This window comes from Oncorhynchus kisutch, linkage group LG20 (assembly GCF_002021735.2).
Source record: "Oncorhynchus kisutch isolate 150728-3 linkage group LG20, Okis_V2, whole genome shotgun sequence".
NCBI lineage: Eukaryota > Metazoa > Chordata > Actinopteri > Salmoniformes > Salmonidae > Oncorhynchus > Oncorhynchus kisutch.
The window spans coordinates 42,472,541-42,498,523 of NC_034193.2; the positions used below are offsets into that span (position 1 = coordinate 42,472,541).

The 25,983-nt window shown below is 43.1% G+C and overlaps 2 protein-coding genes across 6 annotated transcripts in view; both read left to right on the forward strand.

Moving 5' to 3' along the window:
• LOC109865727 (SEC14-like protein 1) overlaps positions 1-8,586 on the forward strand; it is a 47,503-nt gene extending 38,917 nt beyond the window's left edge. For 2 of the 4 annotated variants that reach the window (XM_020454121.2, XM_020454123.2), the window contains exons 9-17: positions 1,270-1,358; positions 1,462-1,532; positions 2,339-2,510; positions 2,604-2,738; positions 2,913-3,047; positions 3,445-3,702; positions 3,987-4,165; positions 4,458-4,484; positions 5,591-8,586. In XM_020454121.2, the coding sequence (XP_020309710.2) occupies positions 1,270-1,358; positions 1,462-1,532; positions 2,339-2,510; positions 2,604-2,738; positions 2,913-3,047; positions 3,445-3,702; positions 3,987-4,165; positions 4,458-4,484; positions 5,591-5,690 (1,166 nt within the window). In that variant the 3' untranslated portion in view covers positions 5,691-8,586. The remainder of the gene's footprint in view (positions 1-1,269; positions 1,359-1,461; positions 1,533-2,338; positions 2,511-2,603; positions 2,739-2,912; positions 3,048-3,444; positions 3,703-3,986; positions 4,166-4,457; positions 4,485-5,590) is intronic. The other 2 variants (XM_020454122.2, XM_020454124.2) reach the window with 1 other exon arrangement.
• Positions 8,587-10,462: 1,876 nt separating this feature from the next.
• Positions 10,463-25,983, forward strand: part of LOC109865880 (endonuclease V) — a 50,403-nt gene continuing 34,882 nt past the window's right edge. For both annotated transcript variants that reach the window (XM_020454371.2, XM_020454372.2), the window contains exons 1-3: positions 10,463-10,709; positions 17,533-17,704; positions 25,012-25,146. In XM_020454371.2, the coding sequence (XP_020309960.2) occupies positions 10,666-10,709; positions 17,533-17,704; positions 25,012-25,146 (351 nt within the window). In that variant the 5' untranslated portion in view covers positions 10,463-10,665. The remainder of the gene's footprint in view (positions 10,710-17,532; positions 17,705-25,011; positions 25,147-25,983) is intronic.

A 25,983-nucleotide genomic window follows, 5' to 3' on the forward strand; every position in this document is an offset into this window, starting at 1 on the left:
ATACAGTTGTCGCTCAGAATTAGACACAAACCCCCCTGTACTCATATTATTTGGTTTAATAAAACTGTTGTGTGTGTCCTGTTTCTTTCTAAGTTGTTAACAGAAGTAACTTCCCAAAATGTCACTTTTTTATTTCACTGTAATAGAAAAAGAAGTCCCTGTCTAAGCCACAACTTCCTGTCATACACCATATTCGTCCAATGAAGGAATACAACTTAGAATTGACTGCATTGCAGTTCACCAGTCCCAGTTTTGAAAACATTGTTACTGCATATTTTCCCTGGTTATTTGCATGCTCTGGTTTATTGCACGTCTTCACGGCAGTCCCAAGGCATTGCCCTCATCACACAATGAACTGTATAAGAGCCGAGTTTGAGGAGTGGAATAGCCTATCACCTGTTAGGCAGCGCGAGAGCAACTCCTCAAAAAGCTGGTACTGGAGTCTAACGTGCTTTTTGAAATCCAGTCATTGCACAACCAAATAACAATTCAAAGTGCAATCGTGTGTTAACTGTTTTGATGACCACGATTGGGAAAAAAATAGCTACTGTATTTATTTCTCAACTCGTAATTAAAGCGCACCGTTGAAGTGCATCGGCTAAAGTCAACGTTAGGTTGGCTGTCACTTTACAATGTGAGCTTGAGGCAGTATAATTGTTTGATAATTGAAAGTTTTACTTCACTTGAAATGAGGCATGTCTTACCTTGCTTCAAAGTAGCATAGCCAAAATTCCAGAATGAATTTTTATAAAGACTTCCCCATACCTTTTAACCAGCATTTCTCACCTGTTCTATTGGTTTTCATATTCACTTTATTTCATTGTCCAGAAGCCAAAGGCACAATCCTGGTCATATTAGCAACTCATCCTAGTTGTTGCTATTGGATTCCACATCTTTCTACGTTTCTAGCAGAGATTTTAATCTCTGTCATATATGGAGCCATTGTCATTGGGTGCACTGTTTTTAGAGCTGTGTTTTCCCACGAATTGCTTTTTGGCAAGTGTTTTGAAAATGGTTATATTAGCTGCTTCATTACAGGAGTTGCATGTTCAATAGGCTTGCTATTGTTGTGTGTTTCTCGTAATGAAACATATCTATTCCTTATATGGGTTAGGGTTAGATGGGTTACATGCATAATATTTTACTGTTTAGATTTTTTTTTAACCGTTTGTTGACTGGTTAATCAGGGTTGGTTAGTCGGAAGCTAAATTTGATCGAAATGTGCATCCCTAGACGACACAAATATACTTATGTCTGTGTGACTTCCAGAGGGTCGTCCTCTCTATATCCTGCGCCTGGGACAGATGGACACCAAGGGGCTGGTCCGAGCCCTGGGGGAGGAGTCTCTACTCAGACACGTGAGTGGGCCTCTTCTGCTGTTAATCCCAGATGTGGTAACTAAAGTGTGTGTTTCTGTGTGTGTGTGTAAGCATACCTACATTGTGTTTTTTAACCCTTCAGGTTCTATCTATAAACGAGGAGGGCCTCAGGCGCTGTGAGGAGAACACCAAAGTCTTTGGCCGACCAATCAGGTACACACCCCGTTGCTATTTGGTAGCAGCTCCACCACTCCCTCTGATAGGTCAAGTGGAGTTTAAGCCATATTGCATACACCCATCCAGGCCTCTCAGATCTACAGGACACAAGTTCTGTGGGAGAAGGGGGACTCAACAAGTAATGAGTCCTATGGGGCCTCTGAAGCTGTTGCTAAGCTAATGTGAAACGTGGGAATTTGCCTTGGTGCAGTGGGGTTATTAACGCAGGGACTGCGGAGTGTGGGGCATGCTCTTTAAAGTTCTCTAGGCAAGATGGAAAGAATGTGGAGGGTTCCTCTGAAAGGTGTGGGTGAGAGCGAGATGAAGGAAAAAGGAAACCGCACACTGCTCTTGGTAGTATCGCTGATATTTAATAAGCTTATGTATCGGCCTTCGTCAGAGCTTTTTTGAAAGGTGTGGGTGAGAGAGACGGGGAAATTGATTAAGTGACAGTGAAATTGGGCGAGTGAGAGGAGGAACGGAAAAGAGAGGGACGGGAAAAAAGAGAGCGAGAATGTGAGAATAGGGGTGATATCTAGCAGCTGTCAGGCTTATCAGATGGATGTGACTATGGAGCGAAGCCATGCAGGACTGTTTCTCGAGTGTGCTAGGGTGGAAAGCCACGGAGCTTCCCTCGCGCAAGACAGAGAGAGCGAGAGAGTCCCGGATTGTGAGAGGGGGAGGAATCTGTCTCCGTTTTTTGACGTCGAATTTGGAAATGTAACGTGTGTTGTACTTTAAAATCTGTGCATAGTACTTCAAATGTTCTCCAACCTCTCTCTCTCTCTCTCTCCCCCCTCTAGTTGTTGGACGTGTCTGGTGGACCTCGAAGGGCTAAACATGCGGCACCTGTGGCGACCGGGGGTTAAGGCCCTTCTGAGAATCATTGAGGTGGTGGAGGCCAACTACCCAGAGACCCTGGGACGCCTGCTCATACTGAGGGCTCCTAGAGTCTTCCCTGTGCTCTGGACCCTGGTGAGACACTAGATGAGATGCCATTAGGCATGATGTGTTTAGGCGGGAGCAGTAGGGTGTTGACCTGTCCCACCGTCTCTGTCCTGTGTTCAGGTGAGCCCGTTCATCGACGAGAACACCCGGAAGAAGTTCCTGATCTACGCTGGAAATGACTACCAGGGCCCCGGCGGCCTGCTGGACTACATAGACAAGGAGATCATCCCTGACTTCCTGGGAGGAGAGTGTATGGTGAGTGGGTGTGTGTGTGGTGTCATCACCCAACATAGTCACATTGTCGTGTGGTTGCCATGATCACGTTTGTAATCCCTTTCTCTTTCGCGGCTGTGCGGCGCATATACATGATATTATCCGTGTGGAGCAGAATGACATGTACTTTCTGGTATGGCCTAATTCTGTGTGCAGTGTGAAGTCCCAGAGGGAGGCCTGGTTCCCAAGTCTCTGTACCGTACTGCAGAGGAGCTGGAGAACGAGGACATCAGCCTGTGGACAGAGACTATCTACCAGAGTGCCAGCGTCTTCAAGGGAGCGCCCCACGAGGTGAGCCCCCAACACAGTGCACCTCGGCTTGGGCGGAGCAGAGAGGACTCGAGGAGAGCGGGGCGACTGTGGGGGGAGGAGAAATAAGTTGCTTGACCGACACTGCCACCCACTGGAGAAGTCCTGAAAGTGCATTCAAACTGATCTTCAGACATATAGCCACTGTTCTGTCACCAATTGAACATGAACGTTGCTTTGAGGGAAATCTGCACCCATTTGTTCTTTTTGTTTCTGTTACATAAAAGTAGATGGATGATATAAATCTGTTTCTAAAAGGAGCTGTGTGGTAACTAGTCAGTAGAAATCTGCTGTCTTTCCTCCCTCTGTCATCTGTCCTTTTCTCTCCCCTCTCTCCTTCAACCCCTCCTCTCTTCATCTCCCTGCTTTCCCCTGCCAGGTGGTGCTCGAGATCATTGACGCCGCCTCCGTGATCACCTGGGACTTTGACGTGTGTAAGGGCGACGTGGTCTTCCACCTCTACCACTCTAAGCGCGCCCCACAACCCCCCCGCAAGGACCCCCTAGTGGGGCAACACAGCAGCATCACCACCCCCGGGGGGAACAACGTCCAGCTCATAGACAAGTCCTGGACCTTAGGCCTGGACTACAGCATGGTGGAGTCCCCACTCACCTGCAAGGAGGGCGAGAGCGTGCAGGTTAGCACTGGAGCAGCACACTAGTTCTTCATAGTATTGAGAAAGCCATCAGGCATGCAGGTGGCTCTTTTTGTCAGTGCCTGAGAGAATCTCTTGACTGAATTAATGAATTAAGATTGACTCATTCAAATATACAGGTTTGCGTATTACACCCATGTTGAAACCAGTTGTTGAAACCAGTTCATTCAATACTTAATGAATCTAATGTTAAGAACGTTCAGATTGACAATGATTTAAAACCTCTCATCTAATGCATTTCCCCCTCTCGCCGTCCCTCTTCCCAGGGTTCCCACGTGACCAGGTGGCCCGGGTTCTACATCCTGCAGTGGAGGTTCCACACCATGCCGGGCAGCGCCTCCACCAACCTGCCCCGTGTGGACGACGTCCTCGCCTCCCTGCAGGTCTCCTCACACAAGTGCAAAGTCATGTACTACACAGAGGTCATTGGCTCCGAGGACTTCAGGTTAGTAGCAGTGTGTGTGAGCTGATATCAAATGGGTCATCAAACTAAATGTTATCTTTTTAAATCATACTGTATTTTGTGTTATTATTGTATCATCACTTTTTTCCATTTTATATTTTTTGTATACAACATTGACATTAACATTAATGTAACCATTATTATGAAGTGCCAAGTGTAGGCTTCCCCTCAAGAGAGTTGTCCTTTTTACCCTCCACTCTTTCTTTTCAATGCGCTCCTGTCCTCTTATCGCTCACCAACACCTCTTCCACTCCTTCTGTCTCTTCCTGTGAAGAACGGCTTGCTTTGACGTTCAAAGTTTGTAAGTGGACTTGTGTTCCCTTAGCTTTGCATTGCGTTTGGTTGCTTACGAGAACTCCCATTAAACAGTTAGCGACAGCTCTGTAAGACGCTAAGCATCCTTCGCGTATGGCTTTATTTGAGCATTACCTCACCAGCAATGCTAGGCTTTCTCTTTTTGTGCTTTAGCTAGAGAAAGGCCACTCGCTCTCACTCACTAAGCTAGTCTCTCCCTTGCTTGCATGAATGACTAACAGACACATGCTTTTTTAAAGTTTGAGTTGCCTTCCTCCTTTGCCACAAAGGGCTACCTGTATTTCAGGGTTCCCCTACTGGCGGCTCGCGGGTGGGTTTATTTATTTACATTGTTGGACATAACAGAATGATTTAAAGTGATTTTTCATTTAGGAAATCTGTTCCCAAGTATTCCCATGCATAATGGAGGCACGTGACGTCATACAAATCAAAGTCAATGTAAAATGATTCGGGATTTAATCCAAATATGATTTCTGTTTGAGCTTCTTGCGGTCAATTTGCAGTCTACAAATGATTTGTAATTATGTTCCGGCCCACAGCTGAATGTAGCTGATGATCCCTGCCGCAATAAGAAGTCTTTCATTCATGCCCCTCGAAACGAATCACTGAAGCATGAGAGGCCATGTTTTAGTCACCGTGGGTTAGAGGAACCTATTTAGAGCAGTATGCTAAATGAGTGTCTCACACAGTGGATTCACCTCCGTTTGGTTTGACTTGCTGCATGATCTACACTATTCGGCACTAGACTTGACAAAACAGGAGCTGGAGATGGGCGTCATTAATACCAGACCAGGGATCAAATACTATTTGAAATCATTTCCTATGTGACAAAACATTATTATTTGTTTATACTTAAGCTGTGCTTGATTGAGCTTTCCTTTTGCAATATAACCAATAAACGAGTCCCACAAGTGCAAACGACTCCCACCTATCACAACTAATGCAAACACTCAAAGAAATTGAAACATTTCAAATAGTTTTTGCACCCAGGTCTGTTTTAAGCCCATTTAGTATGTAGTTCTAAAACCTGTTAGGCCAACAATAAGAAAACATTGAAATAAATGAATCTAACTTTTTTTTTTACTCTCTCAGGGGCTCTATGACCAGTTTGGAGTCGAGCCACAGTGGTTTCTCCCAGCTCAGCCACGCCACCTCTAATCACTCCCAGTCCAGCTCCATGATCTCCAGGTAGAGAACTACAACTCTTGCCAAGGACTACAATTCTTCCTCTTCTGAACTACCAAGTCCCAGCTCCTCCAGCCTTCACAGTCCACACTTTCCGCCCTAACCACCTCAAACCCGTACTACTATTAGTCAGTCACAATGTGGAACTGAAGCATGCTTGCACAACAGAGGAGAAAGAACATGTCGGCAGTTGAAAAACTGAGAACAAAGACTTGTGATTTAAAGGGCTTCGTTTTTGTCTTGCAGCAGGCCATGTATATTTCTTCCCAGCTTTCTGCTGGGCTGCTGAACAGAACGTTGGCAGAACGTTTTTCTGCTTGCTGAGACTTTGGTAGGTGTGGGAAGTGTCGCACCCATGGATGCCGGATCAAGCAATTGTCACACTCATCTAAGGAGCTGTGAGACCGGGTTAAAAATCGGATGCGCCGTTACATATATGCATTAGAACACTTTACACATATGCACACCTCCAAGGTGTTGGTGATACGGGGATGCGCTGTTACAAAAGAACATGGACACTTTATAGGTTGAAGAAATGGGATGCGCTGTTACCTGCAGACAAACATGCTCAAACATCGGAAGACGCACAAACGCATACTGTATCGACACAAACCATAATCACACCTGCAATGACATGAAAAACTACAGTGTTTGCCATATCACCAGTGGGGTTTGTCTCTACTCGGTAAATTGTTTATAGGTCCAGATTGGGGTAAAGCCGTAGCGAGGTATCGTTTAGAAGCAATAAGCAATAAGAGTTCAAATTTATACTATTGACATAATTATATTTCTATTTATCATAAAAATGTGTGTATGGAGGTTTGTCCTCATGGGTGCAATGTTTAGGTGACCTTCCAGTTCCTGGGTGACTAGATGGATGGACAGACGGGCACATTTTTAATTTAGCTAAACTTTCATTTGGAGAAATTGCCAGAGGTTATTTTGGAAATTGGAATTCACAAATGGAATTTTAATTAACACATTTTGAATGTGTTCGCAAATTAATCTACACCTACTAGTCTCTTTTTGGCACGAGACACTTAACCAGTGATTCCTTTTTAAATTCTTGAATTTCAATTACTCGGACTTGAATTTGAATGGATTCCGCCCCAAAATGAGTGTTTCCCGTCTCTCCCCGACTGCAGGAATGAACCTGACCCGTAGCTAGGCGTGGTGTGCTTTTGCTAGCCAAAGGAATGTCCCGACCTGTCAGGGTCACAGGTTGAATAGGTCAAATTGTTGCTATTCTTTTTAAAGGTGTGGATATAGAGGGGGGAAGTGAATGTTTTTTTTGTGGTGAAAGCTTAGTCATTTGCTACTGCTTCATTCATAGAAATGTATTGATGCGCACATGTACTTGGGCTTGTGCTGGTTGGGTTGTGTTTTCAGTGAGAGTGAAGTGTGTTACTGCATGCTCATATGGGGATATGGTTGATTGATTGATTTTAGTTCAGGAGTTACCATAGTAACTACTCATGAGCCATTTGTTAGGACCATTTTAGCCTTTGTAACTAACCATGTATAAAATAAATATATCTGCTTGGTTAGGGGACACCCCCTTTGCCTCGACTGAGCGAAGTGGACGAAATTGACGATGTTTCCATTGTAATGCAACGTACCCATGCAAATAATCTGTACAGCCACCTTGTGCTTCTAAAGCACCAAAGACCAGCCAACAAAAAAAAACTGCCTGTTCCATCTTCTAGTTTCAATGTTGTTTTTTTGTCAAGCTAGTTTGGAGTGTTTTAGGGGCTGTTTTGTGAGCTTCAAGCTCACAGAAGAGACATTGAACTTTTCTACAGATCAGACTATAGGCCTGTTTCAAGGAATTGGCAAGCTTTTTGCCTTGCATTGCAAGCTGAGGCTCTCTCAAGACAAGCCCATCCAGCCTGGTCCGTGCCACCATGCTGCTGCTTGACGTCAGAGGGCCAAAGACATGTTTGTTGATGGGCGTCGGATCTCGCTCCCAAGGATTATCGGCCAATCAGGACCAGTCTGTTTTTAACAGCTTTTTGAGATGCAACTTTTTTTTTAAACGATGATAACGAAAACCCAAGGTCAAAGTGAACAGTCTATAATGTACAGTGTGTGTCTAACTGGAATAACGAAGTGCTTTTCTCACTGAGGAAAGGATCCGCTCAGAACGAGGGCTGTTCAGAATGAACTCATTAAGTTAAAGTGATCGAATGGAATAATGAATAACTGTACATGTCTGTAAGGGTGTCACCCAGGTCAGGTCTGAGGATGTGTATTTGTACGTAACGTGTTTTCTTCTGTACTAATTTTAACCTTGAAGTATGTCTCGAGATAGACTAGGATAGTTTCCTACTTTCCAGCTCTTTATCAAAGGAAACGCAATGTCCACAATGTGTAACATAATATCAACACAATGCGTAACGTGCTCAATGTGTAAGGTTCACCGAGCTGTAGAGAAAGGTTCCAGCCCTGAATAGGTCTTTGTTCCCTCTCACAGTCCTGTCGTGTTCCAATGTTCGTTTTTCTTCAGCCGAGTTGGAACAGTGCTTTAGAAGTGTCTCTCTGTGTTGTTTTAAACCAGAGACCGATTTCTTCCGTTACCTTTCAGTTTCATCAGCTGACCTCAACATGGAGTCACTGCCACGACTGAAATGTGTCTGCTATGTAACCTGCTTTGCTCTACTTCTGTCAACCTTCACTTCTACTTATCTCATTTACATATGAGGGCTATTTCTGTCTTGTTTGTCTGTGTCACCAACCATATCCTGATTTCTCCATTTCTCTCATCTAGCCTACCTTCCTGTAAGACAATGATAATATTGCATATCTTTATTTCCCTCGAAATTCATGTTTAAAGAAAGAACTTTGAATTAATATAAAATAGCGCCTTTACAATTTTTCAAAACATTAAACTTGAATTATGAGAATTTAAAGTTGTCTTGTTTGAGCCGGCTTCAACCTGCAATGCACACAGCAATCTTAGTTTAAACTCTACTTGACTGTGTCAATGTGGATACATTTATTTATCTGTATGTAGGTGACTTGAGCTCATCTCAGACAAAATGATAATCAGAAAGAGTTGAACAGTGAATGGATGAACAGATGGATGGGATTATGTGAAAGCCAGGGTGAAAAGGTGGGTTTTCAGACGGGAATGGAAGATGGTCACTGAATTACAGGCAGATAGTATTCGCTGGGGACCAGTTTGAAGCCTAAAATCTCATTTGAAAGTGCTTTCTTGGTAACAAAAAAAAGTTAATTACTGTATGGTATTGAGGAGCTGTCCAAGGTACGACTGGCTAATGCCCACTAGGTGGCAATCATAAAATATTGAACAGAATTTGCACAAACAAATCAAAATTGTATTTGTCACATGAACCGAATACAACCGGTGTAGTAGACCTTACAGTGACATGCTTACTTACAAGCCCTTAACCAACAATGCAGTTTAAAAAATAAGTAAAAAATAAAGAGCATCAGTAAAAGAACAATAGCAAGGCTGTATACAGGGGGTACCAGTACAGAGTCAATGTGTGGGGGTACAGGTTAGTCGAGGTTATATGTACATGTAGAGTTAAAGTGACTATGCATAGATAAGAGAGTAGCTGCACTGTAAAATAGGGGCTTGGGTAGCCATTTGATTACATGTTCAGGAATATTATGGCTTGAGGGTAGAAGCTGTTCAGAAGCCTTTTGGACCTAGACTTGGTGCTCAGGTACCGCTTGCCATGCGCTAGCAGAGAGTCTATGAATGGGGTGGCTGGAGTCTGACACTTTTTAGGGCCTTACTCTGACACTGCCTGGTATAGAGGTCCTGGATGACAGGAATCTTGGCCCCAGTGATGTATTGGACCTTACCCACTACCCCCTGTAGTGCCTTACAATCGGAGGACGAGCAGCTGCCATACCAGGCAGTGATGCAACCAGTCAGAATGCGAGTCCACAAACTAAAGACAAGTTAGGATTTGAACTGCACATTTTGTACAATGCATATTTTATGAGTCTGTCTCAGTTGTGTTTGAAAGACGGTACAAGTACCACTGCAATGAAACTGCTACATGTGAACTGTCGTGTGACACTTGGTGTTATCATGATAATTGGGAACTCGGGGGGGAAACTAGGTCAAATCATAACGTCCGTGATCGTCAGTTCGGGAAGCCAGAGCTCTAGAAAGATGCCCGAGTTTTCGACTTGGAATACCAACTTGGATGATGATTCAAAACGAATCCCGGTCGGAGTTTTTTTCAACAGTTTCCAGTTGTCTTGAAAGCACAGAAGTCGGAAATTGCCCGAGTTCCCAGTTGTTTTGAACGCGGCAAGCGCTGTTTGGTTCCACCCATGTGGAGATACGTTGCGAAACAACACAAGGTACGACCAAAGATATGTATAGCTAACCCAAGTTTACAGTTGGAGCAAATGCAGCATAGTGGGCAGAACATGCAATGAGGTGGACAAAGCCAAGCACGAGCTAGCGACATCCTATTGGTGCTTTGCAGCATGTATTTGTATATTTCCGTTAGGGAACGCCTCCTCTGAAGTGCGAACTCAATTCGACGTTGCACTCCTTCTAAACAACGCCCCTTTTAAAACGTTGGCAAAGCATAAAGTCCATAAAAATGTGTGCACTAACAGATTATAGTTTTGGGAACAGAAATGTATTGAGAGCAGATTTTTCAAAGATGAAAAAAATGTGCACAACGTCGGCCCAGTTTAACCTAGTCCCATCCTCTCACTACCCGTGACTGTACTTCCTCTCACTACCACATTTGTTGGTAAAAAAAAAACGATAGTCCCATCCTCTCACTACCCGTGACTGTACTTCCTCTCACTACCACATTTGTTGGTAAAAAAAACGAACGCTTCAGCTTTATAGCCCCTGTGACGCGTCTGAGTTTAACCTTTTGTCTGTGGTACAACCGTTCTTTTTATACGTCAGTGGTACAACACGGAAGAAGGTCTTCGCTGCAATAATTTGACACTTCTGCTTGTTCACTTCGAGTAACTACATGTCTATTCTTCCTCAAGAAGAATTGGTCAAGAAATGGGAAAGGTCAGATACGTTTATCTTAATTTGACATAATAAAATGACAATATGTAAACTGTATTTCACAGCGAAAAGGAGCACGCGCTGCTCCTCCTCACCTGTGTCATATTGTCATTTGATTAGGACACCACAGACAGGTGTGACAGCTAGCTATCTAGCTAGCTCACATAATTTGCTAGCCCCCTGGTAGCTACAAATACAGTGCTCTCTAGCTAGTTAGTATCAATCAAGTCAGACATTACAAGAGGCAGAGCAGTTGTCTGGCACATGGAGCAGTGGCGTTCAGTGCCGTTCAAGATGAGGGAGGGCAGATATTCTTCTCATGAGCATGGCCTTATTTTTCTATTACAACATATTGGATGAATGTCATTCAATATTCCCATTCAGCCAATTCGTTGTAACCGCAGTATGTTTACGCTACAACATTATACTCAAATTGTCCCTATACCCATCATGAGGTTGCTACAACCAAGCCTATGAATGAAAGTTTACAACGTAGGTGCACACAGGTCGAGAGATACATTTCAGGTGACAGACCGTGACATTCAATACCGCCTTGCACACACCTGCCTGTATCAAGCTGATATAGGATGTAATTATTAGTCCAACAGTTGCAAGAGTTTCTATTGGACAAATTCAAGTACGTGTATCCCCGTTTCTCCTGTTTAAGAAATGTTTTTCAACAGAATCGGTGGGATGAATACACCACTGATCACGCTGTATTCCTTCTCGCATCCATGCGCTCTCCTCTTCTCACCTCTTCCCTTCGCTTGTGGACTTCAATGCACAACACATCTGGCTGTATGTGACCAGGCGGAAAAACCTTTCCAGGCCAAACCGCTTAAACACAGCCTACATGTTGTCACCATATTAGCTAAAGTAACGTCATAGTCAGCATAGCTAATATAACTAACGCGTTAGTAAACCCGCTACAATCATGCAGTAACGTTACAGAGTACAGTCAGTAAGCAGTTACACCGTCAGGCCACGGTGGCAATAAATGAGTTAAACCTTGACTTGGAAGAGTTCCAGTGTTGTGTTGGAGAGTCATAGCCAGCTAGCTAACACAGCATCCCTCTGTTTGAGCAGGGCGTTTCAGTAGGCTAAACTAGCCAGCTGCAATTTCTAGCTAAGTAAGTGAAACAAAGTGAGAAAAAAAATGACAATCTCTGTATATATATATATTTTATTTTTTATTTCGTGCTTCTCCATTTTGGAAGAAATTAATTTGTTCAAAACTGTTCAACTACTTTCTTTGAGTCAACTACTCACCACATTTTATGCATTGCAGTGCTCTCTAGCTGTAATTTATGCTTTCAGTACTAGATTCATTTTCTGATCCTTTGATTGGGTGGACAACATGTCAGTTCATGCTGCAAGAGCTCTGATTGGTTGGAGGACATCCTTCGGAAGTTATCATAATTACTATGTAAGTTTGTGGAAGGGGGTGCCAACCATGAGCCTTCTAAGTTTTGTATTGAAGTAATGTACCCAGAAGAGGACGGAAGCTAGCTGTCCTCCGGCTACACAATGGTGCTACCCTACCCTAGTGCTGTTGAGGCTACTGTTGACCTTCTTTGAAAAATAATGTGTTTTAATAAATTATTTGGAGACGTGATATTTAGCATAGTTCTATCTAAAAAGGATAACTTTTTAAATGTTTTACCATTTTTATTTTTATGAAATTCACTGACGAGGATGGTCCTCCCCTTCCAACTCTGAGGTATCTCATAACTTTGAACCATCTTCGATTTTCGACGTTTAGCTAGCTAACAATTTGTTGTCCTCCCCATTTCAATCTCCACTGTCATGAGTTCACTAGCTACACAAGTTCAGTTCCACCCCTAGCCTTTTGGGGGCCCTAAGGGATAGTTCTAAGTTTATTGGGGTGGGTGAGGAGGGTTGTCAAAATGTGTATGTTTTGTGTTTTTTTGTATCTGTACTTTACTATTTATATTTTTTACGACTTTTACATTTTCCCTGACACCCAAAAGTACTTGTTACATTTTGAATAGCTGGACAGGAATTGTCCAATTCACGCACTTATCAAGAGAACATCCCTGGTCATCTCTACTGCCTCTGATCTGACAGACTCACTAAACACAAATGCTTTGTTTCTGAATGAGGTCAGTGTTGGAGTGTGCCCCTGGCTATGGGTAAATAATAAAATACACTAACAATTCTGCCATCAGCTTAACATAAGGAATTTGAAATAATTTATGCTTTTACTTTTGATACTTAAGTAAAATTTTGCAATTAGGTTTACTTTAAATACTTAAGTATATTTAAAATCAAACACTTTAGACTTTTACTCAAGTAGTATTTTACTGGGTGATTTTCACTTTCACTTGAGTCATACTTAAACTTAAGAGTTATACTTAAACTTAATCTTTAATAATAATTAAGCTTTGCAATAGCATTTGACTTTCAACAATTCACTATCTCTAATGAATAGTTGAGAGTGTCAACATAATGGCAACTGAGATCTTTTATAGCAAAGATCCACCCCTCTCAACTTACATGACGAACCACAGATCTCAGGAACTCTTCACAAAGGGCCTTTTACTTGAGAAAGGAGTATCCCTTAGCCAGATAGCATTAGCTATACATTATTGTTCAGTTTGGTCTCTAAGATGAGGTTCTAATCTCGTTCCTGGTAATTCATAGTACCAAAACATTACCTCCATCCAAGGCATAACTCAATTGTCAACTCTATGTACTCCCATCTCAAGTAAACCCCCTCTTCTCCCCACTCCTGGACAAGCTTACTGAGGGGAGTGACTTGCGCACAGACATTGTGGAGCCAAGAGATAATTGGTTCCCCCTTATTCACACCATCCCTTCACGTGGTTTCACAGATACATTCACATATGAAGACAATGTTCCATTCTGACCTCTCCCCTCTCTGGGCCCCAAGTGACTGAGCCCAAGCTGAGAAGGGAAAAGTGCAACTGCCAACAGTATAGTCCAAATGGATACATTCTAATGACAAGTATCTCACATAAGCATATTATGTAAATAAAACATCTTATTTATGTATGTTACCCAACTAATTCTTATTCATCCGCCACAAGTGACAATAGTGGTAGCTGGATTGTTTGTCGAGATCTGCAATAGGCTAACTAGCAATCATACCACACATAAAATTATTAAAAGCTGCTAAAAATGTTTTACATAAATCCACAAGAACATAGAGGAATAGCTGATATGTGGCGGAGAGGCCTGGTGCGTCATTGCACATGAGAAAACCTTCAGACACACAGCTCAAAAAGCTCCCTACTGATCTTGTTTAAGCCATACAAATGTAATTGACTATATGACGGATGCCCCTCTTCACATTTCTCCAAATAGTAAAAAAATAACAAATTATTAATTTAATTAATATGAAACTATTATTTCATGCTGAAGCAGTCCATTTTCAATGTTTTTCCACTAAAACCTTGGTAATTAAATGTTGACTGGAAAGTAGGCCTACCTGGCAGAATGATAATTAAAAAATTAAAAAAATTATATATATTTTTTAAATTTTACCCCATTTCTCCCCAATTTCGTGGTATCCAATTGTTTTTTAGTAGCTACTATCTTGTCTCATCGCTACAACTCCCGTACGGGCTCAGGAGAGATGAAGGTTGAAAGTCATGCGTCCTCCGATACACAACCCAACCAAGCCGCACTGCTTCTTTACACAGCGCGCATCCAACCACGGAAGCCAGCCGCACCAATGTGTCGGAGGAAACACCATGCACCTGGTAACCTTGGTTAGCGCGCACTGCGCCCGGCCCGCCACGGGAGTCACTGGTGCGCGATGAGACAAGGACATCCCTACCTGCCAAACCCTCCCTAACCTCCCGGTCGCGGCCGGTTACGATAGAGCCTGGGTCTCTGATGGCACAGCTGGCACTGCAGTACAGCGCCCTTAACCACTGCACCACCCGGGAGGCCCTGATAGCATGATCCTTTGAATCAATGGGGTGCACATTTGTTTTGAATACTCAGCCATCATATGTGCAGTACAGAAACCTGACAGAAACACTGCTAGCCTAACAAAAAATGTACTGTGACTAAAACTAGGTTGGGACATGCTTTCAATGGTGCTCTCCAACACCTGACACTAATATAGTGGATTAGGGGGGTACCCTAACTGTGACTCAAACCCTGGTCCCTATGACTGTCATTCCAAAAACCATTATACTGTCACAATCCTCGCTATATGAGCCATGATGAGGGTGGCAGGTAGCCTAGCGGTTAAGAGCGTTGGGCCAGTAACTGAAAACTCGCTGGTTCGAATGCCCAAGCCGACTAGGTGAAAAGTCTGTCGATGTGCCCTTGAGCAAGGCACTAAACCTTAATTGCTCTGGATAAGAACATCTGCTAAATGTAATGATACAATTCCTACCAAGTGGATTAGCCCTATTAGCACGATCCATAGGGTGTTTGCCTTTCACGGCAGAGACTCGGTTTAACTTCCTTGTCCTGCCATTTGCTACAATGCTGTTTGAAGTGGGATGGTGGCCGTGCCTTCAAGTACAGAGGAGGCAGTGTCGCAAACCTCACTATATGAGCCGCGGTACAATTCCCAGCAACTGGGTTAACCCTATTGGCACGATGTTTTGTCTTTCACGCCAGCAATCTTAGTTGTATTCCCTGCCTCACTGTTCGCTACAATACCAAAAGGCTAAAGTCTCTTGGTGAGGTTGTTAGGTGTTGTACATAGGTTGTTTAGTATTATTACAAGGGGTGCAAGTTTAATTCTATTTTAAAATTAGGATTGTTGTTTTCTGCTGGCTCGCTTTACATTTCGATTTTTTTTAAATCCGTTATACAGTTAATTCAATTTGTATGGTCTTAGGGACATTATTGTTTTCAAGTGAATACAATTCTACTCTAGACTGTAAATTGCAGTGAAAATGTAATTGAAATAATGGTGCAAAAGCCCTGTTATTTGAATGTTCGATTCCATTCATTCCATTTGGATCAGTTGTGGGTCTACTCTCAGATTCTAAAGTCTGGAAAGGCACAAAGTACAGGACAGTCCGGCTGTTTTACTTCTGATGCTGATGCACTGTCTGTTGCTGATCATCATTCTCCCAAGTCTTCCTATATAGTGAAGCCACATAGGCCTATGCTCCCAGCAGGTCCTGTTATTCAGGGAAGCTTAACGCCCGTTCTGCCTTCTTTCCGACCCGAGCAGCTTTTCCTCGATCTAGAACCTAAGGCTTCAATATAGCCTACATATTTGTCATTTAACTTTTAAAATGTATTACCTTTTTTTGTGTGGCAGAAACACAACTAGTCATAATGTTTTAATCTGATTAGGCTACTTCGAAAGTCTCCTGTAACCTACCTTCGCACGTTATCCACTCCACTCAAATATAATCCAGTTTCCCAAACAGACATCTGTTACAAAACACCCAAACGTTTGTTGACATTCGTAGATTGTCAAGCCAAGCCTTTGATACGGAGTAGGGAGGGATCTATTTTCTGTTTGTCGAGATTGACATACTCTATTTGATTGGAGTGTTGAAAACGTAAACCAAGATGAAGTCGGTAATCGGGATGCAGTTATGCATTGCTTATTGGTTGTGTGTGGTGCATTGGCACAGAAACCTGTTGGTGGGGAAAACGTTGCATATGTTTTATATACTTGTAGTAATAAGGTACAAGGGGGTGTGGTATATGGCCAATATACCACAAACCCCCAAGGTGTCTTATTTCTATTATAAACTGGTTACCAATGTAATTAGAACAGTAAAAAGTGATTTCAGCAAATCAGCGTACAGGATTCGAACCACCTGCTTTACAATTATAGATATTTCATACAAATGTACATCTGATTTCCTCCTGGCTAATGATTATTGTCTGCAGCCGTCTCTGATCGTGGTGTAGTGAGACAGGCAGGGGGAGAGAGCTCATCAGTGGTGGTCGGCAAACCCTCAACCTTCTGGCCCGTAGCCCTGCCCGGCATCGACTGTGCCACGAAACCATGCTGAAGTGGTCAATTCGATATCCACGTTTACTCATTTTGACATGGGGCAAAGACACATTTTTAAAGCTAATTTCCAGCATGACTTATGCCATGTTAATGATATCTGAGTGACTAACAAAATCAAAGGCGGCCCCCTGGAGGTCAGCACCCCTGGGCGACTGACAGAACAAGAACAGAAAAACTGCTGATGCACAACCAAAATTTGAAATTGCAACCTGTGTATTCTACTGTTCTACCTCTCAACAGTACGTTGAGACCCAGACTGAGCTTCTGGGTCTCCGATTGTACTTGGAGCCAGCCCTGCACAATTTGGTATTTTAAACCCATGCTCATGGAATATCACATATCAACCACATAACCATGTAAAAGGTCTGAATGTCGGCGTAGTTATTCTTGTTAAAAACTGGATAGCCCTTGTGAGGTTCAGGTAGGGTTGTCTTGGGAGAACAGTAGTAAGTTACCCTATGACACCAGCGGAGGGACACAGCATCTGGGCAGGTGAGGTGAGGCTTTTCTGCAAGAGAGAAGTTTCCTGCCAACAGTAACCCTGGAATGCTGCCAGTATCTGCTTCCTCTATCAGCCATTGACTTGTGAATCTATTGTGACCATCACTAATAATGGTATCATGTCCCTTTTCCCAGCGCCGCCTCCTTGTTAGATTTGTGTCTGACGCTGGAGATGTAGAAGCCAAGCAGATGGTGTAGGGGGTCCGGTGCTGTAGAATGCCTCATTACTAGTAGAAGTCTTCATCCGCTGTTGGCCAGTCCAAATTTGCACCCTACCTCTCCCCCTTGGCCACTAACCCTTTGCGGTTTTCTCTTCCTCTCCTCTTTCTCTCCTAGTGAACAGGCCAGCCTGAGGCAGCAGGTGGTGGAGGAGGACACAGAGGATTGGCAGAGATGTCCCGACTTCACCGGGCTGGAGAGGGTTGGAGGAGTGGACCTGTCGTTCATCAAAGGAGATGACGTCAACGCTTGTGCCCAGCTAGTGGTGCTCAGCTACCCAGACCTAGAGGTAAGGCACTGACTCAGAATATTTCTATGCTAATGCTAACCATAGGCTGAGTCTTAATGCTATAAAGCCCAAACGGACCATTTCTATGCTAATGCTAACCATGGGCTGCGTCTTAACGCTATAAAGTGGTTTCCTTTCCTCCTCTGACTCACAGGCACTGTTTGAGCATACTAGATGAAAGAAAGTTTCTTTGTCTATTTGTTCTATGTCTATTTCACCTGAATAGCTATTCTGTATTAGTGTGGATCAAAGAAAGGAGACAAGGAAAGGAAGTGACTTGAAGGTATTGACACACAGGCCATGTGTGTTCAATCATCCTAGCAGTTTGTGACCACGAGTCTTGCCTCAACTTTTCATTTGCCTCTATTTTTCATTCTTAACCGTTCCGCTCCCTCTATTGGACCTGACCCTAATTCTCCATCAAGGGCTGTCAACACATTCTGAAACACAACCCATCATAATTAATGATATTTGCCAGCTTGTTTTGTTGATACATGGACCAATTTTGTTGTAATGTTATTATAGTACGGCTAATTAAATGTTCCCCACTCAGTGCAGACACAATAATTTACCCCGAGTCTCTCCCATTGGATTTTATTGGATTTATTCACAACACAGTGGTTTTTGCATCATAAGCCCAAACAATTTCAGAATAGCCAAGAGCCACAATGAATTTTTACAAATTGGCTACTTGAAGTTTAAAATAGTTTTGAATATCCAAGGATGAATATCTGAGTAATTTTCTGAATTATAGTAATTTGTGTGACATTCACATGACAATTAACATAGAAGATACTAAATACAAATTCTGACAATGGCGGGCATTTTAGCAGGAGTACACCAACTCCTCAATCAAATAAAATTGACTTGATAGAACAATGTGAAATAAATCAACACAATTTATTAAACAAAAAATACACTTGTGTGATACATATTTCCCAACAAGTTAATCACAAACACTTGAAGCTCTCAGAAATAATAACTTTTACTTATGAGTACAGTATGATGATACATTTGTATTTTTCAACACAACCTGCAGCAACAGTATTTTACTATAGCTGCATTAGGCAAGAGGAAGAGGAGCACCATTGCCAAGAATGTGGTGATGACATCCACTGAGTGGTAGCTGTATCATGGCATCCTGTGGGACTCTGAGTGCAAGTCAGCAGACTCTTTGTGTCTCATGACGAACTCGATCCAATAGATGGCCCTGTCCAGTGGCTTCATGGAATGGTCTGGAGAGCTTCTGCATGTTGAACTTGTAGGCCCCATTGTGGAGAACTTCCTGCAAGCCCTGAAGAAAGATCCCTCTATTGAAACTGCCAATGTCTAAAACCTTGGCTCCTCCTCTCTCTTCCAGCTGGAGAAGATTGTCAAATTGGTCTTGGAACAGTGGCAAACCCAACACCATGGTAAATGGCCTCCTTGACAACATTTGTAACCCCATGTGACACAAATGCTCTGATCTTGTCATGACCAAGGAGGTCAGACTGAGCCAGCCATTTTACCAGGAGAGTATTGTTACCCAAAATGGAGGGCTTGTCACTAACATGTCCCCACATGACTTTCTGAGGCGTTGGGAAAAGGCAGAAGCAATTTCAGTGGATACATCCCTTGTAAGACTGACTAAGGATCCTAACTACATTATAATGACCCCATGTTCTCCAGAGCTCTGAACAAACTCTTCTAGCTCTTTTGAGAGCGGTTGAGCAGGCTTACAGTAGAAGCCATGAATGTGTACGATGTTTGGCATAGTTGGACGTGGAGACCCGAAAACAAAATCAGAGCGAATCAACCATAGGTCAGCTGAACGGAGCAATCTGTAATAATGAATATCTCGGCCAAATTATTTATCACAAAGCTCATCATAGTATAGATTGAACTCTACAATTTCATGGTAAACCATAATACCATAAAACATTTATATTTCCGAGCCGCTGTAAGAAATGTATATCCTCCGATAAACTTGATCTAAAAACTGGAACAAATGACTGGCGAGGGAGAAAGAGCAAAATGTGTATACCAGCTGTGGTCCAACGAGCACTGTAAACGAAAGGCAATCTAATATAATGCACCAGCAAGACTCCCCCACCCCATGCAGGTTCTGTGAGCACCTTGTCCTACCTCGCTTCCACAAGGCTTTTCATGAGTTCTTTATCCTCAAACATTGCTCCTACCACACATACTTTCTTGAATCTTTGAAAGTAAACTCAGCAAAAAAAGAAACGTCCCTTTTTCAGGACCCTGTCTTTCAATGATAATTTGTAAAAATCCAAATAACTTCACAGATCTTCATTGTAAAGGGTTTAAACACTGTTTCCCATGCTTGTTCAATGAACCATAAATATTTAATGAACATGCACCTGTGGGACGGTCGTTAAGACACTAACAGTTTACAGACAGTAGGCAATTAATGTCACAATTATGAAAACGTAGGACACTAAAGAGGCCTTTCTACGGACTCTGAAAAACACCAAAAGAAAGATGCCCAGGGTCCCTGCTCATCTGCATAAACGTGCCTTAGGCATGCTGCAAGGAGGCATGAGGGCTGCAGATGTGGCCAGGGCAATAAATTGCAATGTCTGTACTGTGAGATGCCTAAGACATTGCTAAAGGGAGACAGGACGAACAGCATGACCACATGTAACAACACCTGCACAGGATCGATACATCCGAACATCACACCTGCAGGACAGGTACAGGATGACAACAACAACTGCCCGAGTTACACCAGGAACGCACAATTCCTCCATCAGTGCTCAGACTGTCCGCAATAGGCTGAGAGAGGCTGGACTGAGGGCTTGTAGGCCTGTTGTAAGGCAGGTCCTCACCAGACATCATCGGCAACAATGTCGCCTATGGGCACAAACCCACCTTCGCTGGACCAGACAGGACTGGCAAAAAGTGCTCTTCACTGAGTCGCGGTTTTGTCCCACCAGGGGTGATGGTCAGATTTGCGTTCATCGTCGAAGGAATGAGCGTTACACCGAGACCTGTACACTGGAGCAGGATAGATTTGGAGGGTCCGTCATGGTCTGGGGCGGTGTGTCACAGCATCATCGCACTGAGCTTGATGCAGGCAATCTCAACGCTGTGCGTTACAGGGAAGACATCCTCCTCCCTCATGTGGTACCCTTCCTGCAGGCTCATCCTGACATGACCCCCCCCCCCCCCCCCCTTTGTTCAGGGACACATTATTCAATTTCTGTTAGCCACATGTCTGTGGAACTTGTTATGTTCATACAAATATTTACACGTTAAGTTTGCTGAAACTTAAGTTTGAGGGCGTTTCTTTTTTGCTGAGTTTATATCAATATGAGTATTTTGTTCTCTGAATAATTTGTTAAGAAGTGTATCCTCTGTGTGTTTTTGAAGGATTGTTTGCACAAATTATATAATGGAATTTTATCAAGCCCACCTATTGTTGAGATGCTTATTAAGGTGTAGAGCAAGGATGGGCAACTGGCAGCCCGGACCTCAGCCCGCCTTTTTTAGGCCGAGGCTCAATATCAACCCCATGCCCAAAACCACTGTAATTCAAGAATGAACCAAAAACAACACAGACTAACTCTCTCCACATGTCATCCCTGGGGACATAAATACAGCAAAACGTCTCCATCAATCAATAAATAGAGGTATTATTTATTACATTACCAAGTCAATTAAAATGCCTAATTTAACAGTTTAAAAAAATCCATGACTCAGGAGCCTGTATAAATCTTTTGGTTGACTTGCACACTAGATTTTCTTTTTAATAAAATAACTCTGTCTAACCTGACAAGTCGCAAAAGAATGACAAGTCGCAAAATCCCAAAGACCTTGTCATCGACTTCAGGTAGATACTGTCAGCTCCAGTGGATCCATTGCAAGGGACCAAGGTATAAGATCTCTGTTCAATGATTAACAAAAAATTGAACTTTGAGCCAACTTTGTTAAAATGCCCAGATAGTTTTTCAGTGGCAAACTAAGATTTCTGAGAGTGAATTAATCCATTTTGCAGTCCTTCTATCCTTTTCTAAAAAAAAATATAGAGGTTTATTGAACCTCATGATCAGCATAGTTGCCTGGTTTGGCTTACATGGGTAAGCCAGCTACACTGTAGCGAGAGTTGTGCAGGTCAGTGGAAAGATATTCTGGGTTAAACAAAAGGCTCTCAGAGAAATCTAGAAAGACCACACATGCAAAAGAGGAAATAACATTTGATCAATCACATCTCCTTTTAACAACGAGTAGGCAGTACAGTATTGACATCTAACACAGACTCAGGTCTCTTACTCTCAAGAGTAAAAGACCTGAGCCGTTATGTTTTGTACCAGAATCAGTACGCCTTTAAAGGGATAGTTCTGGGAAATGACATATTTATATTTTTAAAAAGGAAAACCCGCACACTGAAAACGACAGGTGACCGAGCCTGACTTCAGTGCTTATTTATTTTTCATATTTGCAGTGACATGAACGTAAGCACTTAAGTCAAGGTCAGTCACCTGTCTTTTTTCAGAGTGCAGTATATACTCTTGTTTTTTAATGCTAGTTTCTGACAAATCCAGCACCTGGACCTAGACACACTACTGTGCACAAGAGTTTCTCTTTCTTTGTTTAGTACCAGTCAAAAAGTTTGGACACACCTACTTATTCAAGGGTTTATCTTAATTTTTTCTATTTTCCACATTGTAGAATAATAGTGAAGACATCAAAACTATGAAATAACGGGCCTCCCGGGTGCTCTCGCAGTGGTCTAAGGCACTGCATCGTAGTGCTAGCTGTGCCACCAGAGATTCTGGGTTCGAGCCCAGGCTCTGTCGTAGCCGGCCGCGACCGGGAGCCCCATGGGGGGGTGCACAATTGGCCCAGCGTCGTCCGGGTAAGGCAGGATTTGGCCGGAAGGGATATCCTTGTCTCATCGCGCGGGCCGGGCGCAGTGCACGCTGACCAGGTCGCCAGGTGTACGGTGTTTCCTCTGACACATTGGTGTGGCTCGCTTCCGGGTTGGATGTGCATTGTGTCAAGAAGCAGTGCAGCTTCGTTGGGTTGTGTTTCGGAGGACGCATGGCTCTCGACCTTCGCCTCTCCCGAGTCCGTACGGGAGTTGTAGCGATGGGACAAGACTGTAACTACTACCAATTGGATACCACGGAATTGGAGAGAAAAAATATATATATATTTTTTTTTAAACTATGAAATAACACATGTAGTGTAGTAACACATACAAGTGTTAAACCAATCAAAATATATTTTAGATTTTAGTTTCTTCAAAGTATCCACCCCTTGCCTTAATGACAGCTTTGCACACTCTTGGCATTCTTTCAACCAGCTTCATGAGAAATGCTTTTCTAAGTTTTGAAGGATTTCCCACATATGCTGAGCACGTGTTGACTGCTTTTCCTTCACTCTGCGGTCCAAATCATCCCAAACCATCTCAACTGGGTTGAGGTTGGGTGATTGTGGAGGCCAGGTCATCTGATGCAGCACTCCATCACTCTCCTTGGTCAAATAGCCCTTACACAGCCTGGAGGTGTGTTTTGGGTCACTGTCTTGTTGAAAAACAAATTATAGTCCCACTAAGCGCAAAGCAGATGGGATGGCTTATCGCTGCAGAATGCTGTGGTAGGCATGCTGGTTAAGTGTGCCTTGAATTCTAAATAAATCACTGACAGTGTCACCAGCAAAGCACCATCACACCTCCTCCTGCATGCTTCACAGTGGGAGCCACACATGCTGAGATCATCAAGACACGGTGGTTGGAACCAAAAATATCAGATTTGGATTCATCAGACCAAAGGATAGATTTCCACCGGTCTAATGTCCATTGATCTTGTTTCTTGGCCCCAGCTAGTCTCTTCTTATTTGTGTCCTTTAGTAGTGGTTTCAGCAATTCGACCATGAAGGCCTGATTCACGCAATCTCCTTTGAACAGTTGATGTTGAGATGTATCTGTTACTTGAACTCTGTGAAGCATTTATTTGGTCTGCAATTTCTGAGGCTGGTGGTAACTGTAATGAACTTATCCTCTGCAGCAGAGGTAACTCTGGGTCTTCCGTTCCTGTGGCGGTCCTCATGAGAGCCAGTTTCATCATAGCGCTTGATGGTTTTTGCGACCGTATTGACTGACCTTCATGTCTTAAAGTAATGATGGAAAGTTGTTTCTCTTTGCTTATTTGAGCTGTTCTTGCCATTATATGGACTTGGTCTTTTACCAAATATCCTTATTCTGTATACCACCATACCTTGTCACAACAGATCTGATTGTCTCAAACACATTTAAGGAAAGAAATTCCACAAATTAACTTTGAACAAGGCACACCTGTTAATTGAAATGCATTCCAGATGTACCTTGTGAAGCTGGTGGTGCTCTTGTTCTCCATGGACTTTACAGTGTCCCAGAACTTTTTGGAGTTAGAGCTACAGGATGCAAATTTCTGCTTGTAAAAGCTGACCTTTCCTTTCCTGACTGACTGCGTGTATTGGTTCCTGACTTCCCTGAACAGTTGCATATCGCGGGGACTATTTGATGCTATTGCAGTCCACCACAGGATGTTTTTGCGCTGGTCGAGGGCAGTCAGGTCTATTTTCAAGCATAGTGGTGGCTGCATCATGTTATGTCTATGCTTGTAATTGTTAAGGACTGGGGAGTTTTTCAGGATACAAAATCAATGGAGTGAAGCCAAACACAGACACAATCCAAGAGGAAAACCTGGTTCAGTCTGCCTTCCACCAGACACTGGGAGATTAATTCATCTGGCAGCAGGACAATAACCTAAAACACATGGCCAAATCTACACTGGAGTTGCTTACCAAGGAGGCAATGAATGTTCCTGAGTGACCGAGTTACAATTTTGACTTAAATCTGCTTGAAAATCTATGGCAAGACCTGCAAATGGTTGTCTAGCAATGATCAACAACCAATTTAACAGAGCTTGAATCCTTTTTTAAAGAGTAATGGGCAAATGTTGCACAATCCAGGTGTGGAAAGCTCTTAGAGACTTACCCAGAAAGACTCACAGCTGTAATCGCTGCCAAAGGTGCTTCTACAAAGTCTTGGGTGTGAATACTTAAGGAAATTAGATATTTCTGTACTTCATATTTCTAATAACATGTTTTCAATTTGTCATTATGGGGCATTGTGTGTAAATGGGTGATAAAAATATATATATATATATTTAATCTATTTTGAATTCCGGCTGTAACACCACAAAATGTGGAATGAGTTGAGGAGGATGAATACTTTCTGAAGGCACTGTATTAGATATAACACAGGCATACGTTTATACCGGTGTTCTCTGATGTCTGTTCCCTGTGTCCACTACCAGCTGCTGTATGAGGACAGTCAGATGGTGACCCTGACCGCCCCCTACATCTCAGGGTTCCTGGCCTTCAGGGAGACCCCCTATCTGCTGGAGGCCCTGCAGCGCCTGGAGACGACCCAGCCCAGCCTGCTACCTCAGGTCAGGGTCTGGCCACTTTGGCATTGGAGATGTTACAGTTTAACTGACTTAGTTGCTGTTATACTCAGAGAACCCTAATGTCTCAATTTAGTTGAAACTAAATGTCACTCTGACATGTCTTATACTATGTGAATTCTGTTGAGACTTAAGGTTAGTACAGTTTCATTGATGTTGTCGGTTTGCTGTGTCCAACTGTTTAACTGTTCACCTCAGGGCGATACATCTCTGTGTGTTAATGCCTTTCTTTTCAGCTATCCAATACCCTCTATCTTCCTCTCCCACTATGTGTGTCCATAAGTCAGCTCTGTATCATCCATACCTTTCCACTCTCCTGTGTTAGTCACAGCCCACACAAATCACTCACTCCCACCTCAAGTCGGGTCCCTGTCCACACCCCTCCCACACAAAACACATCTGCCTAACACATGCACGTTGCCCTCGTGGATTTATCACTGACATTTACCAATGGACACTGACAGACCATTCCCTGCTGCTTTATGTACAGCTCCTCAAATTCTTTCTACATGACTTATGATTCACAGCAGAAGTATGCCTGTACAACCACCTTGGCACTGTAAGAAATCAGTGAAAGGGCTGTTGGCACAGTTCAAAACATTCAATACATCCATCCAACAAAATCTTGTGAAAACTCTTCTTTTGTTAGCCTGTAGAAAGACCTCATGCTGTATAAGTACAAGGGACAGCAGAGAGCTGCTTTGAGACTTGCCCATCTCTCACCCGTTGCCTCTTTCTGTACTTGCGCATCTCTCACCCGTTGCGTCTTTCTGTACTTGCCCATCTCTCACCCGTTGCCTCTTTCTGTACTTGCCCATCTCT